The 21,224-nt window shown below is 41.8% G+C and overlaps 1 protein-coding gene across 2 annotated transcripts; it reads left to right on the forward strand.

Annotated features, from left to right (window-relative positions):
• Positions 1-152: 152 nt before the first annotated feature.
• Positions 153-17,735, forward strand: aff3 (AF4/FMR2 family, member 3). 2 transcript variants are annotated; one of them, XM_044365883.1, is made up of 20 exons: positions 153-909; positions 1,836-2,054; positions 3,947-3,991; positions 7,515-7,589; positions 7,684-7,717; positions 7,840-7,897; positions 8,886-8,937; positions 9,330-9,364; positions 9,576-9,759; positions 11,326-13,314; positions 13,416-13,543; positions 13,654-13,816; positions 13,908-14,011; positions 14,174-14,237; positions 15,309-15,445; positions 15,547-15,618; positions 15,738-15,831; positions 15,988-16,037; positions 16,152-16,357; positions 16,473-17,735. In XM_044365883.1, exons 2-20 carry the CDS (start codon positions 1,983-1,985, stop codon positions 16,592-16,594), a joined length of 3,684 nt encoding a protein of 1,227 aa, XP_044221818.1. In that variant the 5' UTR covers positions 153-909; positions 1,836-1,982; the 3' UTR covers positions 16,595-17,735. The 2 variants fall into 2 exon arrangements, with proteins under 2 accessions (XP_044221818.1, XP_044221816.1); XM_044365881.1 differs by having other exon boundaries at positions 153-2,054.
• The last annotated feature ends 3,489 nt before the right edge of the window (positions 17,736-21,224 follow it).

Raw genomic sequence — 21,224 nt, forward strand, 5'->3', positions numbered from 1 at the left:
GGGGTTTGTGTAACATAACAGATCTAGCTGGGTTGGGAAATCAAACTTAGTTGTGAACAAAAGTCTCTTTTATGACCCTGAGAGATATCTTAATAACAAGACTTACCAGGTGTTTGACTTAGCTGAGATGTAGTGAAAGGCTTACCATTGACATATTACAATGTTGTATGTTTAATTTGGTCTGTTTATATCTGATACTCTAAGTTTCGGCACCTAACTTGTCACCTTGTAAACCTTTTTTTACAACATATTTTTTCCATTTGAAAAAAATCTGTTCCAGTATTAAATGTTAGCTTTTACTTGATTAATCTTTTCCACACATTTCTGTGGATGTCACATTTTTTTAAAGGTACTCTGATCATCTATATTAACAATGGATAAAATAACTGGAGTGTTCATAGTGATGTACCCACAGAGAACAATCACCTGACTGTGTGGATCACTTTAACATCTTTCAGGTCACATTGTTTGGTTTTGCGGCTACTATAATGTTTTGGTTCACTCTCTCAGCTCTCATCAACCTTGTTTCCAGACATGGTAATAGGCCAGGTTTTCAGAAAAAAAACAACCTCTGATAAACCCATTATACACTACGTGCCCATCATCAAACAGCCAAAATAGTGGCACATTTTACATTTAAAGAGTAACATATCTCTTAATTAACAGGATATTTGCATTCTTTGGGTGGCCAGAAATGTAATTCCAAATGAATGCTTATGTTACCCCATGTCTGTTGGATTGCCGTGTGCTATGTTGCCCTGAACTGGCCAAATAAAATCAATTAATGCAAGTTTAGGGGCTCATTAACTCATAACTTTGCCCAGGGGGGCACTTCCTGTAGGTGACATAGGCAGCTGCCTAGGGTGCCAGATAGAGGTGGGCACCAAAATTGCACCCAGAAAAAAGGAGGTGTGCAATTCTGATGTTAAGTATGGATTTTGTCAATTTTAGCAAATGGATCAATCATGCTAGCATTATGTAATCTTGCTAGCTAGCTAACATAAGCTAGCCAGTGCTGGGGTCATGGGAGTGTGATATTAGCTAACATAAACCTTATTGCCATTCAGTCAAAACTGTCATCAGGAACTTGTGCTTTATAAACATATAAAGCACAAGTTCAGCTATACAGTAATTTGCATCATTTTTGTTGTGTCATGAAATTCAAATTGAACAATGTTAGAGTAGTTTTGGTGTAGTGTAACGAGCTATAGCCATTGTGTGTGGTATAAGGTTAGCATTAGCTTAGGTCAGCTGGTAACACTACGTTACTGTTACCTCACACCAACCCTATCAAAAGGTTAACGTTATCTCACACAAACACTGACCAACTAAATTAGGATTTAATTTAATTTAATTTAATTTAGTTAATCGTTTTGAAGAAAAAAAACTGTACATGATACTCGATTTTAAATAGACAACCCGTGCACATATGGAAAAAAGGAATGGATAAAGACAAACAAGTAACATTGCTAAGCAAACTAATGTAAGCTAATGTAATGTAATAAGATGTGGTCCTACAGTGCCCACCTCCAATATGAGTAAAAACATTACTCATATTGGTGAGGGATGGAGGGGCAGGGGAAGACTGCCTAGGGGACTGAATGTGCTGGGTCAGGCCCTAGCTTCGCCCCTGTAAGGTCTTAAAGCTTTACTACAGCCAGTATATTTAGCAGCTCCGAGTGACATCCTAAACACGCATTTCAGAGTATAAACACAGCAGCGGTGTCGAGCATCCACAGGGCCACTCTGAGTCGTGATCTCAGTCGGTGCGTGAGCTGCGTGTGTGTCATCTCTGACGTTCCCGGCCCGCCTACATCGCCCACTGTCTCCCTCAGTGACAGACAGACTCTCCAGCAGCAGCCCCACAGCGGAGGAGCCGGTCTGTCAGCGCTTACGGAGCGGAGGAGCACCACATCCGCTGCTCGTAACGCGAGTACTCACTGGTATGGACACCGGAGGAGAGCACTGACCATCCCGGAACCATGCCTACTGTTCTCGGTGGCAAAGGGAAACTTTCCATTATCTCTTTTTTGCTCCGATGCGCATATTCTCAGGTGAGAGGTTGTATAGAGTATACTTAAAAAATGAATGATGAGTTATGTGATCATTTTAAATGAAGCCTAGATGGATCAGAGGCAGTAGTTTTTTGAGTGAGTCTTTAAATGTTGTTGCAACAGATTAGGGAATATTTTAAATTACAAATATGTACATAGAGAAGCTGTAGGTAATCTGTATGAAGAATTACCCTTTATTCAACTAAATACCTAAATAAAATAAGGGGATAATTCCTGCAGAGGCATTGTTCCTCATAATTATTTAGTTTGCAGGTTTAATCAAATTGCTTTAAATGCATTCTCATTTGGATAAATGGAAGTACAGTAGAAAGTATATATAGTATAAGTGGAGCCTAAAACTTCAGTAAATAACAGATACTTTAAGAATGTAACAGGTGGTGAATAGTCTAGTTGGCTTGCATGCTGCTTGTTGCAGGTGTTATGTTGGGTTGTGGTTTGTTTAGCCCCATGGGGTTTCATTCATCGGGGTATTGCACCAGAGCTGTAGCCTGTGATCGTTGTGGGTATGAAAGTGTGAAACACATTGCACATGATAATATTCATACTAATGGGCCTGTTAGTGTAAACTGAGGAAGCCGGCCTTTTTTGCCTGTGCACCACCACAGGGAGAGTAAAATACTGGCTGTCCGTGTTTATGTTTTTCATCGGGTGCCTACAGCCTCATAACTGCCTTTTGGCTGTAATAATCAGACAGTTTTCACACACACACTGTTTTCCCTCCGCAGGCAGAGAGTCCAGCCACTCAGACACTGACCTTAGTGAGTCACGCATGCAAGAAGAGACAGTATCACACACTCACACACACACACACACACATATACACACACACACGCACTGCACTACACACACATTTTCTGCTGTGCATACTTATGCTGCACAGATGGCACAGAAGACAAAGTGGGACGTAGAAGTAAGAAGCAAATCACTGAAATGAAAATAGAATATAATAGATAAAGGAGAGTAAATGTCTAAAACCAAGTAGGAAGACAGTATTAATGGTATTTGTTCAGCAAATAAGGTTCACATAGAAATACAGAAATTCACAATGATGAAAAGTTTAAAGTAATGGAGACAACTATAATGACACTATTGTGCCTAATTATAAACAGGAAACCGAGTGAAACATCTTTTGCTACAATCTACAACTGGCAGATTGTTTGATTTCACTCACACTCAAAATGAAACACTTGGTGCACAAATGAAGCACCTACACGCAGCTGGGGAAGTGCGAGAAATGCAAAGTAACTGGTCCGTTACTTTAATGCTTGAGCAACACGGTAGTCAGTATACATACCATGAATTTGAATTGTGAAAAGGAGAGAAAGATGCGGTAGGGGGAGAACGGGGTTGCCTGACATGAATGGAAACAGAAAGTTGCTTGCAACAGAATTAGCATCCATCTGATCATCTGCAGCTGTAATTTCTAAGATATGAGTCACTAACGGGCATCAAGCTCCTCTCAACTCAAACCATTACTATTCGGGTGTGCATGTGAGTGTCTCAGGAAAATACTGCATGGAGCTGTGTATATTACTGCAAAAAAGGCGGGAAGCGTGAGTGCAGTAGGTGTTTTTTTGTAGTGTGTGCGTATACGTGTGTGTACGTGTCTTTGTGATGGTGACTGAGCAAGCAGTGGCGCAAAAATGAATGAGTGTATGTAGCTACTCTATGTATGAATGCGCATCTACAGGCACATTTGCTTTTTAGTTTGCATGAAGTGTACACTGAATCTGAATTTTACCGTAATTTTGATGCTCAAACTCAAACGGACTCGTGGGGTGTCACAAAACTCACTTTTATTACCTGAAAGTCTCAACTTCCTTTTGACTCTCTCCTCATTCATCATCACCTCTATCCTTCTGTTCGCACAGGTAACAAGAAGCCAACACAACAGCTGTGCCAAAGATATTCTGGAGGTGAGGACTTACTTTTGATTTTTGTATTACTTTGACTTTTATGGTGTTTATGGTGTTTTTTTTCTTTCATCATTATTAATAGTCAAAGTAAATTACTCCATTATCCATTATTCTTGTAGGTGTTTTCTATGTTTTAAAGCATCCGCATTTGATTACATCTTTTTCACATAAGGCTGTAAATAACGGTTATTTTCATTGTCAATTAATCTGTTGATTATTTTTTCTGTCTTCAAATGTCTTGTTTTGTCCGACCAATAGTCCAAAACCCAAAGATGTTCAGTTTACAATGATATAAAACAGAGAAAAGTAGCAAATCCTTCTACTGGAACAGGTGGAACCAGATCTGTCTGGAGTTTTTGCTTGACAAACGTCATAAACGATTAATCAGGTATATCAATAATCATTTTATTGACTAATCCTTTCAGCTCTCATCTCACAGATATTTTAGTCTATCCTCAGTGGCCCTGTGGTTTCTACACATCATCTTTACACATCGTCCTGTCACTTGTGTGGGACAGAGAGGGAGCAAAAGAGAAGAAAAGAGATACAGAACATGGAGTGGGATGGGAGGAAGATAGCAACACATAATGCTCCACCTGGGAGGCCTTGTTGTTGTTGGAGGAGGAAAAGAGTGGGGGCTTGCGCTGTGTCCTTGGTGACTGGGGAGGAAAGATAATGAAGTGAAAGGATGAGCAGAGAGAGGAAATACATGCCCTCCAGGGCTTACTGTAGAGGATGGGAAGAGAGGAGGAGAAGAGGAAGAGAAAACCTTTAGAGTCAGCTGTCAGTGTTCATAAAAATGTTATGAAAGCAATGAATGAAACTGGGAATGAACCTTCTCCCATAAGAGTTAAAAAAAATAGTGTGGCATTTTGGGACATATGCTTATTTGCTCTTTTGCCAACAGTTAGATGAGAAGATTGACACCACTCTCCCTTTTAGGAGTAGTATCAATCTTCTCAATTAATTTGAAAAAGCATTTATCCCAAAATGTTGAACTATTCCATTCCTGTTAGACCTCAACAGTTCCCTCTCTGTTACTACACATCTTGACCTGTACTCAGTCCACCACTCATCCTCAGACATCAGCACTGATAAAACATGACCTTTTCCAGAGCTTGCTCACTGTTTCAGCAGTCAAGCAACCTCATTCCCTCCCTCGCCCAGTGATTGTTACACACATACATACGCTTAGACACACACACACACACAGCAGCCCCCTGTGCTTCTACATTATGACACAGCTGAGATCACACTGAACTAGTATATGAACGGTACAATATCAGGCCATTTTGTCAGCATCCACAGGGCCTGGTTTGTCTGTGTGACTGCAGGCAATCTAATCAGCAGAGATTATAATCAGAGCAGGAGCAAAGACAGTGTACTGTGGATCCAGGGCTCTCTCCATGTGGCAGGTTTCCTCTTGAGTGCCGTGCAGAGAAAACAAATAAGAAATGAGGCATATTTTCATAATAGTCCAGGTGTATAATCATCTGTAATCATCACAGACTCTTCCATCTCTTCGCTCAGAGCGAGCAGTGACAAGTGCACATACGCACAGAAAGACGCAGTCACTGTCACTCAACTGTGAGCAGTAATCAACTGCATGTATTTGAAATATGGAATAATTACCTGTTGGTAATTAGTATATGAAGTCATTTATCATGTTTTAGATAAATACTGCACTAAGAGCATGAATACCTCTGCCAAGCCTGCCAAATCCGCTAAATTTGTTATTTTAATAGAAAGTCATGCTCATTGGAAGATGACAGACGTGGTTTTTGAACAATACCTAAATCCTCTCCTATCCCTAACCCTAAAAAAGAGAGTTAGACTCATGGGTAGAGAGTTATGGCCATAAAAATGATCATGTTGCTGTGGCACGACCTATAGGTGAAATGGTATCAACTTTACAGGATTGTTAAACTCCCTCTCCACTCAAAAATGTGTTTTGTTTTATTGTTACTTCACTTGGATGTTTGAGCTTCACTGTGCAGAGTTTGACATGAGAAGGCTGTTCTCACATTAATCTGCAGAAAGTGGGAAGTTTCTCTGTGCTCACCTTTAAGACAAGTACCTGCAAACATGATTTGTGACATCACAACTAGCCTGGAAGCCAATTGTAGTCCAGTATGCAACTTACACAAGTGTGATGTGGAAACTTGAAGCCTCCAATTCACAAACACTGAGAGTCTTGTGTCCAGCAGTTAAACTTTTGAAATTAAACATATTTGCATATTCATAGATTCTGGATTTTTTTTAATGGAGGAGAAGGAGAATATGTAATTTTAAAGATTTCAACAAGGTAACCATATCAGACACATATTATTTTTCAAAGCAGATTATTTCTATACTTTGTAAAACATGTCTGGAGGGGATCTTTAAGTGTTGGTTTATGTGCATGCCAACTAAATTGTGCTGCAGTTGCACAGTGTGTTCAAGACTTGAAAAACTTTTTTTTTTATTGTGATTGTGGTTACAACTAATAATAATTATCATAATGTAATGTATTGATTATTTTATTGTCAACCCACAAATCTTTTAGACTGTACAATGTCAAAAATAATCACAATGTACATCACAAATTACACAAGCATGAAGTGATGTCCTAAAATTGCTTATTTTGTCTGAGCAATGCTCACACCATTAACTGTGGTGTATGCTCCTTTAAGCATTTAATTGTTCAAACTATTCAAATCTGCAATGTGATTTGTAATTTCCACCCCTATTATGTGCTGCATAATTGGCTTTTGTACCCAACAACGGTACTATGATTTTAACCGTTCCACTGGGGACTGATGATTACTTGTTGTGTTCTGAGCTACTTGCCGTCTTCCACGTTCATCTCCCCAGGGCTGCCTTACAAGCAACAAATGTTTTGATGAGGTGTCTTGTGTTCTGGTTCACTGACTGCACACCTTTGAGATTGCCACCTTTGAAAAGCTCAGCGGCTCTACAGTATAGTGATACTCAGATTTAACCTCCTGGAATGCAAAATCATGCCAACTCATTCAGTGTAATTTGTTGCATTCACCTGTTTATATAGCAATACAGTAGCTGCTCTGCAGGGCTAGAGTCTTTAAATTATTACTCACCGAGTAACCATAACCACATACAAATACACAAAAAAAGAGTTTTGATACATTGAAAAATTAGATTTAGCATATACTTGAAATACCTGGAAAGGATCTACACAAAATGGTGTCACAGAAATCTTGACATCACTGCAAAGTACACACTCACACACCAAGCATGTAACATACTAGACTAATCCATATTCACACCAAGCAAATACACTCTCCTTGGTGGGCAGGAACAGTGCTGATAACAAGACTCAGCTGTCATGTGAGGCTCTCTGCGCTCCGCTGTATGTGTGGAAACGGGAGAGATACGTTACTTCTAAATGAAAGAGTGAAATATGTTCTAATGACAGATTTAGGATACCTGTGGTGTCTGTATGTGAAGACCATCAATCACAGTGACCTCTCACGATTCACCTCTGACCCCGCCTTCTGTTATACAGGACATGACTCAGTCCTGGCCGTCCCAGCAAGCCTTAGGGGGTGACCAGACCCAACGAATCCTCTACAACCTTAAGGTATGTGTGTGTGTGTGCATTTGCTCTTTATCTTTGATGATTATTCATTATGTAGATTTTTATTCCATATTTTTTGGTCTCCCTCTTTCCCAAGGATGGAAAACAGCTGACTACACAACAAAGGCAAAGTACGTGTTCACTGACTAATATGTTTACATGTGATATGTGCAATCATTTATAAGTGGTTCTCTATTAATATGTTATTTTTGTTTGTTTTTTAATATGTTTCCTTTCTTTCTCTCTCCATTAGGTCGGGGGGATGTTCCACTACGAATGACCCGTCACCCTCACGTGGCGCCTCACAAATCGTAAGTGGACATGAGGAAACATGATCCACCGAAGATCATTAAACCTGAGCTATGGCTGTGGCACACACACAGACAATAAAATCAAACACAAAACTTCTAAGCAACTTCTGTAATATTGACAAATCATGAACATCCTCTTCTGTGCAACCACAAGGAAAGGCTTTAATGACGAGTTAAAGGAGGCAGGAATATACGGTCAGTCAGCAGAGCTAACAGTTTGAGTGTTTCAGGCTACATAACATAGGAGAGGTCAAAGGTCAGTTGACATTCTTGAAAGCTGTCAGTGGAGACCGATGAGCTCCTGTTTGTTAACTGTTTACATCCTCTTTTTAATGTGAAACATATGGTCAGTGGCGTAAGCCCAAATGTGTGTCTCACATTATCACACAGCTTCTGTTATGTAACACAGCAGTTTGTGCAAAATATTTGGATGAAGTTTATTTTTCCACAAATATTGAGTACTTTTTGCAACCTATTTAAAAGAAAAAACAATAGAGCAATCAATGCAGTACAGTCCATTGAGAATCTTATTCCAAACAAGACATGAGAGTTTGATTAAAATGGCACTGTTTATTTCAGAATTGTTGATTTTGGGTTATTATTACCTTGTGGGTCATTTTAATAGCTTAGATGCAAAATTAGTTACGGCTTTGAGAATTCAGTCATCTTTGTTTTTAAAATATAAGTGGTTAGCAAGTTTTATCGGAGGTCCAGATGAACCGTGTCCTACAATATTTGATTTGTGGATTAGGTGTGTAAATATAACTTTTGGTATAATGTGTAGAAGATTATATAAAAATAATCATACTGTAGAAGAGACTGGCAACGTTTTGTGAAATGAAAAGCCTAATTACACTATCATCATACATTATTTGTTATTTTAGTGTGGTGGTTGATAATGATAAAAAGGACACTGTCAAGACAAACTAAGTCCTATTGATTAAATGTACAACAGGATGTCATTTTCTGGCTATTTGTTTGTTCCCAGCATGCTTGCTGATGACCTGCAGCTGAGCAGTGATGAGGATGACACCCAAAGGGTAGGTGACCTCTACGCATCTTTCATCGCTTTATTAGTAGTTCTGGCCTCAGCTGAATACATCTTAGTGACAGACAGTGGGAGAGAGCATGAGAGAAAGAGAAAGTGTAAGGGAAATCAAAACAGAGACTATGACTGTAGTGTTTGGCAACTCATGCTGATAAATGCCTGTTTTTCTGGTAGTGTTAAGTGAAGTGCACACACACACACACACACACACACACACGTGCAGGTTGGCACAATTGGCAATCAGTTAATAATTGTTTCCTTTTTTGCTACTAATTATAATAAGATGTCAAGCAGCAGAGGTAACACATCCACTATAAGAAGTTGTTCACTGAGCTGCTGCTGTGGATGATAAGTTTCTGTATTTTTTGTTTTGTGCCCCCGAAGGCAACTGATGAGTCAGCAACCTGGGATGGACACAGGTAATTAAATACATATATCTTCTGTGCATATTGTGGATATGAGCTTTGAATGTTTTTGCATGTGTTAGTTTGTCTGTACACTAATGTTTATCTGTGTGTGCTGTGAATAACTACAGTTTGTCTGACTATGTGTGTATGTGTGTGTGTGTTCCACTTGGCTGTGTACATATGCTGACCCCTCTTTGGTGTTTGTGTGTATGCTGACTGACAGCCTGTCAGCGCAGCGAGCGCACACACATGGCAGGCGGGTGAGACATTCCAGCTCGGACTCTTCAGGCTCAGACTCCACTGCTGGGTCGGTCAGCAGTAGCCTTCATTCCCGGAGCTCCAGCCCAGAAGCTCACCCAGATCCTACGTCGCCTGCCAACACGCAGCCCCCGTGTGACAACAAGGAGGTACCAATGCTGAGCCACAGCCTCTTCTTCTGCTTTCTGTCTGCCCTGTCCATGTCTGGCTTGTCTGTCTCTCCCTCTGGTTGTATGCCTGCCGGGCGAATCCTCCACAGGGAGTGGTGGCCTCGAGGCAGTTGACGGCAGGTGTGGGGAGGGACAGAAGAATAAGGAATGCATGTGAGTTGGAGAGGAGGATGGGTGGGGGGATGAGGGCAAGAGGTAGCTTTGGGAATTAGTGCCTGGGTGTCATGTCAACCGGCCGAGTCTTAAAGAGGAAAGCCCTCAGGAGGTGGAAGTCATCAAGACTAGAGTCCATGTTGACATCTACAATTAGACTTACCTTCTCTTTAATTACAAGAGTGCAGATGAGAATATGGACTACTTATATTTCATTATCTCAGATAAATATTGAATGTGTGACTTAGCACTGAGGTGTAGAGCATGGTAGGTATGATGGGCACTTGGAGGAGTGGGGCATTGTGGGGGTTGGTTTGAGACTTGTGCTATGTGGGGAATGAAGGGGAAACCTGCTCCTCTTTTATGAATGGAAGGGCCTGTAGACTGTATTACTAAACATGCACTATATTGGGCCCCTATAGAGAAGGAGGGAGTGGAGTGTGTATTTGGGGGTGGGGGTGGGCGTGGGGGGTGGTAGTTGGTGTACACCATGTGTTTTTCATTTACATGGAGTGTTTGAGTGTCTCCCAAGAAAGAGACGGGGGTTGGATTTGTGGAAGCAGCAAATCCAGAGTTCCAGGTAGGAAGAAGGAGGGAGAGAGAGAGGGAGGGACAGAAAAGAAGGAGGGAGGGCAGCCGAGACGGTACAAGAGATGCAGTGTCTTCTCTGGAAAGAGGGCGAGGGATGTGGGGCGGGGGGTTCACTGTTTGACTTGAGGAGTGGAGGTTTAATTTAGCTCTGGTCAGCTAAGAGCGAAAACTAGAAGGTGAGACAGAGAAAGAGGGAGTAGGAAGGAAGTTCGCTCTCCAGCCGTGAGTATCCTCTTCGTTGTTTCAATCTGAGTAAAACCTCCTTCTCTCTCTCTCTCTCGTGTTCTCCTGATTCTTATGGTTACAGGGCCAGTTGTTAAGCAAACATTAAGTGAGTCATTTGGCGTAATTGGATGGGGGTTGAGCTACTGTAAGCACAGATGTGGACTATAGCAACAGGAGTCAGACCATATAGTAAGTAGGCTGTTGGAATGTTGGAATTTTATAGAACTAACATTTTTTAGACATGAGTCATAATCCAGGTTTGCCATTTGGAGTTTGAATAGTTTTTAGAGCAGCTAAGTCAGTGAGGTGTCCGTAATGTGCAGTGAATGTAGTGCATTTAAAGTGGTTGTATTGGAATGTGCAAATGTTGTGGTATGTGCACAATTGTTTGAGATATGTGTCATTCCTCACATAGTTAAATATAACACTGTACTATGTGCTTAGCTCTATTTCTCAGCTAGTACCGTTTATGAATGAATGTGTAAGTGTAAAGCTCTCACAATTTTCTGATATTCATTTTAAATTAATGCAGTGTAATAGATTAATACCTGTCATGTGTCTCTGTGCTTCCCTCAGACCAATCACCCCTCTGCTGCCCAGTGGCAGTTGGATAAGTGGCTGCAGAAGTCCCGGAAAAAATCTGCCATCAGTGAGTGTTATCCCACCCAGAGCATTCCAGGACGCCTGCCCTCTCCACAAACCCAGCGAGCCCCGTCTCCAGCTAGGTGCTGGGACAGCAATCAAGAATACAGCCCTAGCCAAAGCCCCATTCCCAGCCCACAGTTTAATTACAGCCACAACAACAGCCCCTTACCGAGTCCAGGGTACAGCTTTTGCCCCAGCCCCAGCCCATTCCCCAGCACCTGTCCAAGTCCCAGCCCTAGCCCAAGGCCCAGTCTGATCCTCAGTCCAATTCCAAGTGTTTGCCCCAGTCCGTGTGGGAGCCCGAGAGCTAGCCGGAGCCCTAGCCCCATACCTGTGGCCAGAGACCCTCCAAGAAGCCCAAGTCCCATCTTACCTCCCTCCAGGGTTCATCACTACTCCGAGGTTCAACGTCATCATCAGCTGAGCCAAACACAACCTAGTCTAACAAGTACTCCCCACAGGAAGAAAATTAGGTCATGGTTTGCCCAGTTGCCTAACACCGACGCCAAGAGCAAGCCCACGAATAGTACTCATCCTCAGCCACCTCATCCTCACAGGCCCAAGTCTAGACCCACACAAGAACAAGACAAAAGCCAAAACAAATCCAAGGCCTCTGCAGTTTTGAACTCTAATGATAATCACAGCCACAAATCTAGACCCAAGCCTAATATTCATCCAAGCTCTAAACAACTTGCTGAGGCTCCCAAAGCCAAACACACATCACATTTTGAACAAAATTTCAATTCGAGCAACTCCAAACAAAAGTCCCGGCCTTTAGTTCAACCTAGGTCACAACATAGCCCCACAAGAGCAAAGCATTTAACTCCCACTAGTCGTGAAACCAACGCTGGTCACAGTTCTAATCCCCAATCTACCTCTAAAGCTGCCAGTAATTCTATTACTGGGTCGAACTCTAGAGCCAGTCCTAGCCTAAAACCTAGGGCTACAGCCCCAACTCCTGTGCATGTTAATCATAGCAAAACATCACAGAAGAAACCTCAGTCCAAGGAACGGGAGGCGGACCATAGAGAAGCTCATCTCACCCAAGCAGAGGGGAGAAAACACGAGAGAAAAGAGGACAGACATAGAGAAACCCAACAAGGGAAACAGGAGAGAAAGGAAGACAGGAGGCTGGCGGAGGAGCAGCTACTGAGACGTCCCTGGATCCAGAGTTCAACAGAAGAGGACGAGGAAGAGGAGGAGGAGGAGGGAGCAAAAGAGAGGCAGAGGAGGAGAGAGGAGACAGAAAGAGGGGAAAACAGGAGGAGTAGGGACCAGCAACATAGACGCGAATGGCAAACAGTCCAGGCCAAACAGAGACTGCCTACCAGCGTCGAGCGACACCGCCTTCAAGACAACTCACAACACCCAGGCAGGACAAAAAAGGGAGGGAGAAGTGAAGAGAAAGAGTCACACCCAGACCCTTCACCTCCACCTTCACGTACCTCTACTCCTCATACACCATCCTCCTCATCCTCTGCCTCTTCCTCTTCAGATTCAGAATCTGAATATCCAGCCCAAATCACCAAAGTTCCTGCAGACTCTACCTCCCACAAGAGACTCACCAAGAGAGGCCAACGAGGCCCAGGCAGACCTGACGCCAACAAACCGAAGGCAGTGCACCCTAAGGGACCCACTTCAGGAAATCCAAGTGAGGGACAGCAAAGTGAGGGGAGGCCGAAACTTTACACCCTGGTCCCATTTGGGCGAGGTGAAAAGTCCACAGCGTCCTCCCAGCGTGGGCTGAGAAATCTGGTGGTGCAGATAGACCTCTGTCTCCTTAAAAGGGTCCCAGACAGCACTACCAATTCCCCTGTTAAAAAACCCTCTTCTTCGTCCAGCAAGGACAAGCAAAGAGAGGCTATGAAACACCTGTTCACGCCGGACACTGTGACGAAGGATGGCAAAAGGAAACGCAAGGTAGACAAAATGAATATTTACTTTTCTTCTCTTTTAAATGTGATGTGTAGTTTGTACAAACCATGCATTTATGTTTTGTTTGTGTGTGTATGTATAAGCAGCCGGAGAATGGTGTGTCACACAGAGAAAGCAAGAGGAGTATTCCTTGTACAAATGACCTCTCAGGCCACACAGAGTCTTCATTTCATGCAACTGAGAACAACTTTTCAACTGTGACCACACACAATGGGTAAGAAAACACCATACACACTGTTCGTTTTCTTCACAGACACACAATCATACCGTAAGCACAAATATGTGTATTTCTGTTTGAATGTTTATGTCTGTTTGTGCTTCCAGGTACTTGGAGGAGTACTTGGACAGCAAAAGGCCACTGTCACCCCTGTCTCCACTGTCCGTCAGCCCCGAGTCCACCAAGCCGCCTTCCAAAACAAAGAATACTGATGTGCATCATGTCAACACTCACAAGAACAAAGACAAGAACAGAGATTCTTCTGTAAAGGTAATACCAAAAGATATGCGTTTAAACCATCCCAACCCCTTTACTTGCCGCCTTTTGGTTTATTTCGGCTCTTTTTGACCTGTACACTCAGCCTAAGATGGAAGTGGAATGTGTGAAGGTGTCAGGACAGCCCCAGCCACCGTCTGAGTCCTGGGGCCCTGCAGGACACAGGGGGACAATGCCAAACCATGAAACGTGAGTAATCATACATAGTGCATCAGACAGTGCATCACTGCACAGCCCACACTGTTTGTTGTTGGATAGATAAACAGACATATGGGTATTATGACATGCTGATGACATCAAACACTGACTGTGCTGCTCTTTCTTCTTCTGTGTTTCTGTTCGTCCTTTTAGCCACCACCATGCTGAGTACTACTTACATGAAGCCAAACGGATGAAGCACCGTGCAGATGCAATGGTGAGTCTGTGATCTTTGAGTGACAAAAAATGTCATTAGTGACAGAAAATTGAGATTTGGCGGAAACACAATTGTTTGCTTACATGAGACTTTGATATCAGTTTAATCTCATTCATAAGCAAGCAAACAAAACTGTATTCATATACAGCATTTGACTCCGGAGGTTACTCTGTGATTCAGTCACATGTTCCCAACTCAAAATAAAGCGGGTTGTATCTATAAAAAGTATTTTCTTGACAGTAAAGATGTCTGCTGCCTGCTCGGAATTATAAAAAATTAGCCTGGGGTGAAACCAGCATAATGTTTCCACAGACTGTGCTGTCTACAGCCCTGGCCTGCCATAGGCTAGGGCAGTGGACTTAACATACACTGAGAGGAGAACAAGAGGAGAGTGGTGCAACAAAGTTGTTAGAAGGCACCTTTGACAGACATAGGTTAGCTGTTTCCCCGTGTCCAGTTTTTGTTTTAAAGGATATGGCTGCTGATTTTCTATATTTGTCTTATTGTCAGCAAATCTCATGTGCAGAGCCAAACCAACAATGAATTGATCTACTGATTATTGTATTGTGTGTGTATCCAAAGCCTGATTTATCGTATTCCTCTGTGTCATAGGCCTCCGTTGTCCAAAAACTATTAAAAATACCTCAGTGGGCAGCACTGTTGCACTGGCTGACATGTTCCACAAAGAGTTTGGACACGTGATTTTCTTTAGAAATGGCTCCAAGGAGGAATAAGAGCATTCACGTTTTCAGTCTCTGGAGTGTAGTTCTGGCAGACACCACTGTGCATACAGGAACACGGTTCTGTTTACAGAGCTTCACTAGCTTGTTGTGCAACATATCACAACCTCTTCACTTTGTACAACATTTTAAATTTCTCAAAGAACTTTAGTAAAACTTTATCAGGCTTTGGATCCTGGACAAACTTTACTGAAGATACTTAGTTGAAATAAACTTCCACTTGTTAAAGACATTAAACAAGCATATTTCCAAAATTGAGTATTTATTTAATCTTTACTATTTTTCCATTATTGTCTCCCATCTTTGCCTATGTTGGATGTCTTTTCTCCAGGTGGACAAGCTGGGGAAGGCTGTGAATTACGTAGACGCTGCTCTCTCTTTCATGGAATGCGGGAAAGCAATGGAGGAAGGGCCACTCGAGGCAAAGTCTCCCTATACCATGTACTCAGAGACAGTGGAGCTTATAAGGTGAATTACACATTCAAAGCACACGGAAAACACACCCATACACCCACACATGTACATCTACATGAACTGCAGCTCCATTGTTAATAGTCCTGTGTCTTAAGGTACGCAATGAGGCTAAAGAGCCACTCCGGCCCTGGGGCCAGACAGGAAGACAAACAGCTGGCGGTTCTGTGGTGCGTATGTCATCTCCTTTGTTTATGCCACATCTATCATCACGCTGAAGGACCTGCATTTTGAGGATGATTTGTGGTACGTCTGAGTCTCTTTTACTTGGGTTTGTGTGTGTCCACAGTTTCCGATGCCTTGCCCTCCTTTACTGGCAGATGTTTCGTTTAAAGAAGGACCACGCACTGAAATACTCCAAAGTACTGCTGGACTACTTTAAGGTATATCAAGAAACAACAAGCCTGATTTTGCATGTACATAGAGACATGGTTACAAAAATCTGATAAGACTTTTTTTTCAATTTCTGGAAAGTGTTTGGTTGAATGTAAACATCTGGATTTGGATGACTTTTAGCTTTGCTTTTGGTATCATTACAGAGTTCTCCCAAAGTGCCTACAACACCACCCGGTTGGAATGACACTGGGAAGTAGGTGGATAATAACTTTGTATTATAGGCTTTTTGTTTAATCACTTGCATGCATTCCAGCCACTGAAACTGAATTGATTGCCATTGCTTTGTTGTACGTGTTTCCATTCCCAGGGATATCGGAGGACCCCCTTCTTCACTTTCACCCAATGCCAAACACCTCAGACGGGGTTCACATGGGGGCAACACCTCCCCCTCTCTCATAAGCATTCCCCAACGTATCCACCAGATGGCAGCAAATCACCTGAACATTACTAACAGTGTCCTGTACAGTTATGAGTACTGGGAGGTGGCAGACAACCTATCGAAGGAGAGTAAAGGTAAGGAAGTGTGAGGGTTCTCAGAGCCACAATTAAATGACGTTTATCAAATGTATATCTGCTTGAACACTGCTGGCAAACAAGTTTTAAGTGCACTGTCTTTCTTTCTCAATAGAGTTCTTCAACTACTTGAATACTTTGTCTGGGCCACTGACGCTTCACAGTAGCATTGCTCATGCAGTCCAGTACACCAGACAGGCTCTCCAGTGGATACGCATTAGTGCCAAACTTAACTAAACATCAACTAGATCTCCAGGCCTCACTTAGAAGAGACGAAGCCCTGGATCATCTCTACGCAGCTGACAGGATAGCACTGATACCTACTGTGCTGCGTGAAATGCAGATGGATGAAATCCTTTGGAGTCTGACATCTGTCATCCTTATAGGATGGTGGGGTTTTGGCTTCCAGGTCTTACTGTGTGCAAAGCCTTCTAAACCACGACCCTGCTTGTATGGTCATTTTATCAGAGAAAATGAAGCAATCTTTGGACTTCTCATAGATGAACAACATGCACCTTCTTCCTCATCCACCATTGGATTAAACTGGAGAGTTGAGTGCACTGTGGATTTGAAGTTATCATTTGCCAAATGTCCCATTGTGACAGAAATATGACTCACACAAGCCTTTTTCATACTTTGGAAACAATCATGATCCAGCGTGCTGTTTCACTGGGGCCAAAACAGGAGACGATGCTGAACTGACCAATCATGTACCACTTTCTCCGAAGTTGAAAGCTTGTCTGCATCTTTTTCTAAGGAAGTTTTTAATGACTTAATTTTTAGATCTCTAATATTTTTACTTTTATGTGTTTTTACTGTGCAATATTTGATGGATTATCTGTTTTTAGAAAAAAAGAGAAAAATACAAGAGAATTAATTGTGTGGGTCTAGTTGCCAACATTCCAGGTCCCATTTTGTGTTTTTGTCCTTGCTTTGAGTGTGGGATTGTGTGATTGAAGTTGAAAGAAGTTAAAGAGGTCAGAAATCCTCTTGAAGATCCCTTGAAGAGTTTTATTGTTTGCTTTTTCATTTCCAGCTTGTATTATAGTGCATTTCATACCAGGCAGCATAGACTAAGAGAAGACACATCCCGAGATGAAGACGTAGTTCTATAGAGCATGATGAGTGGCACAGGAAACGTAGCATCGCTATCAAGGTGAAAACCTTATATGTCCAATTTTGGTCATTTTTATTTTTTATAATTTTAACCTCAACAACAACTGAAGGATTACAAGTCCTCTGTGGATGTTGAAATGAAATGTTTAAAACTCTCTCAAAACCACCTGGATGCCAGCTATCAGACTAAAAAAGGTGTTTTACCTCATGAAAGGGTGACATTTTACAAATATAGGTGTACACTGCCTACTGTCACGTTTGTATAATATTCATTTGTGAACAAGATGGACAAGGAGACCCCAAATAAGAAGTGATCCCATGTCCTCCAGTGCCTGCAGTGAGCCTGGTCTTCACCACTTGTACTATGCAAAACTTTTTCTCCTGAGGCTGGAAACAATGACATATCTAAATAGCTATTGTTTAGAAGTTTGGCTAATTTAAACCACCTTCACATTGCAATATTCACTCATTCAAATAAGAGTATAACATATTGTAACATGCCTCTTTATACCTACAATACTGCAGGACACAATGAAATCACTGTGCAGGGAAAAAAATAAGTAGTAGCGGACAGGAACACATTCTACCAAATAAAACAGTATGTTAAATTAAAATTATTTCATTCAGCACCTGAAACAAAGAGAACTCTCTCACGATCAGCACACACAGGAAGTTAAATATTATAGTTAAAGATTTTAATTCTACATTTTGTTATTACTTAGGACGAATCACAGAGCTTTTAAGGCTGACTCTCAGAGCAATAATGTCCACAATTGTAGATGAGTAATGTTAATGTAATGTAAATTGGGACACATATACACAACAAGGGGAGGATCCATCTCTTTAATAAACAAAATACAGTAGGGTCCAAAAGTCTGAGACCACTTTCCCATTCAGACTTTTACTTTTACCATCGTATATACACACACATATACACGCACACACATACAGTACATATGTAACTAGTGTCCAACTTTAATACTCACCCATCAATTCTGATGAAAAGCCACAGAGCATCAGTCTTTTTATTTCTTTTTTATTTCATTATATTGATCATAATGTTGTTGACAAGGCACTTTTTTAATCAACCATGTGTTACATTCATTACATTCATTTCCTGGAGACTTACCCTAAACTTCTCAATCTAAAATGTAATGATTTACGTTATGGGGACTTGTTCTTTGTCCCCAAAAAGGGAGTCTCATTGTGGGGACTCTGTGTACAGATTTATGTCCCCACAACATGAGTAATACCTGGTACACACATACTTTCAGACTCTCCATCACTGCCACCACTTCCAGCTGCACCTACACAGAAGTCACGCATGAAACCTCAGCATCCGATGTCTGGTTACCATAGCAACAGAGAACAACCAATAAGGGGACTCTTCAGGACCAAGCCTTAGGTAGCATCCTGCTTTCTTTTTTTGATTCTGTGGAAACTAATCCAGAGCCTGAGTAGATATTTGTATCTTTCCTCTAGACTGTGACCTACTTTATGCCATATAGGAAGGTGTAAACAAAAGCCAATATATTTGAAAGGGGGCGGTCAAGTATATCAATACAACCTTTTCATGCCCTCAGAAAGCAGATAGGTCACATGTCAAATTACAAATCAGTCGCTGACAAGCTGTTAGAGACAACGTGGAGACTTTGTGACTGGGGTTGCATCATGTTTCTGGTCTTTTCTGATGTTGGCTCATTATTCATCTGATCTTATTTCACGTACCATAATAATTTAATCAATTCTCTGAGCTGAAATGTGCATAATTTTTCCCCCTTATAGGCTACTTACAGATTATTATTGCATGTCTTAGGGGACCACCATGTGCACAGCCTGCCGTCGTCACGCTGCTGGCTCCCCTGCACGATCCTCTGCGTCGCGGCCGTAGTGCATCGTGTGCCGGGCCGTATGAGGACAACCGCGCTCTAAACCAGACAGCACACACACACACACACACACACACACACACACACACACACACACACACCAGAAGAAAACCCCAGACAGCTTCATCGACTGTCTACTGTAGGGAAGCAGGCAGTGTGAAGACATCCTGATTTGAACCACAGAGACTGTTGTTTTAGAGGTGAATCTGCTTTGTCAGAGTGTGTGATAATAACCAGCAGGTACGAGGTAATATCAAACAGTTCACCTGTTCGTGTCCATGCTATTGGGTATATTGGTATGAAAGTCTCACAGTGAACCTTCAGGAGCTATCTCAGGTGACATACTTCGGTTCCCCGCATAGTGGCAGCACTACAACACAACTTCAAGCTAAAAACATGAAGCCGGGGATGAGCTGGGTCAAGCTGGATAAAAACTAGAGGGAAAACGGAAGTTGAGCGGTTTTTTGAAATAAGTACAAAAATAAACAAACTTAAGTCCTTTTTTAAATTTTAATTGTAATCATTAATTATTAGTTTGCATGCTGAAACGTGGCTGGTGTAGGTGGGGAGGGTTAGCGGCATGTGGCTAGTTAGCAGTAGCCCCGGGATGCCAATTTTTTTTCCTAGGACGACGAAGTCATGACCCGCCCTACTCTGCCTCTGATTGGCTAGTACTCGTTGTCTTCTGGTTCGGTTTAAGCATGAGAAGTGAGATTGGTTAGAGTTTGGGTAAGAATATCAAGGTAAGCCAATCAGAGGCGAAGTAGGGCGGGTCATGACTTCGCCATCCTAGGGGGAAAAAAGATATTGCCCCCGGGATAGCTGATTAGCTCAGAGAGTCTACAGACAACACCGCCACTTTATTCTACAGTATTTAACATCGACCATTCAATGCCAGGTCTCCACGGCACTGTATTTACTAATCATACCTAAGCAGTGTAACATAGATAGCATAATCTGCACCAACTCGGTACTGATGAGAAGTATCTCTTGTTGACGTCGGTCAGAGTAGCACAACAGCTGTGCGTGCAGCTTCTTTTTCTCTGGTTCATCACAACAAAACAAAGAGAGGCACCATCTTGCGGCGCTATTTGGCATTGCAGTAATACTACATTTACTAGATTTACAATGACACGAAACAGACACTAAAATTGTTGTTTTTTATAACTATGTATACAAGACTATGTATACAATCCTGAAAAAGCCTCCTACTGAGTATTATGTCACTAAGATTAATTGGGAAAAATGTTTATTTTGTTTAGACATGTCTTATTGTGAAGAATTGTTAATTTGCCGAGAATAATTTAATGATTCAGATTCAGAGAGAAGTAGCCTAGAAAAAGATGTCAACATCATTTATTAAAACTGAATTTCTTTGACAAATCTTTCCAGAATTTCTCAGTTTGCAGCTTATGAATAAGTGTTTGTCAAGCGTCTACATCACAAGATCTACATTCTGTTGTGGCAACAGGGTAGTACGGTGGCCCTGAGGTGCAAAACATGACAATATTATCAACTAATATCACTGTGTTTTGCGAAATGTTGTTTTCCGAAATGTTGTTGTCTTTTGTGAAATGTTGACGTGTTTTGTGAAATGTTCTTTGTGAAATGAGCCAAACTAAAAAATCAAATTACACGTCAAATAAAATTTTCCCAAAGATGCTTTTATGTCATTTTAGGTAGTTCTTATCACGCTGATGTTTGTTCGAGTGCTCATTTTTCTGGTGTTTGTTTTTAATAAGTTATTTGGCAATATAAAAAGGGGGTGTGTCACGTGGGTCATCATCCCGTTGCCTGACTCTATTGCTGCAGGATCTGATTCCAAATGACATCACACAAGCAAGATGGCAGCTCCCAGAAAG

Source organism: Thunnus albacares, chromosome 11, assembly GCF_914725855.1.
Source record: "Thunnus albacares chromosome 11, fThuAlb1.1, whole genome shotgun sequence".
In the NCBI taxonomy this organism is placed as follows: Eukaryota; Metazoa; Chordata; class Actinopteri; order Scombriformes; family Scombridae; genus Thunnus; species Thunnus albacares.

Excerpts from the sequence above, each read along its gene's own strand:
- aff3 (XM_044365881.1), top strand. The coding sequence starts at position 1,983 with ATGCCTACTGTTCTCGGTGGCAAAGGGAAACTTTCCATTATCTCTTTT. Across the intron at positions 9,760-11,325 it reads CCCCGTGTGACAACAAGGAG|ACCAATCACCCCTCTGCTGC; the intron begins GTACCAATGCTG and ends TGCTTCCCTCAG. Across the intron at positions 13,544-13,653 it reads ACTGTGACCACACACAATGG|GTACTTGGAGGAGTACTTGG; the intron begins GTAAGAAAACAC and ends TTGTGCTTCCAG.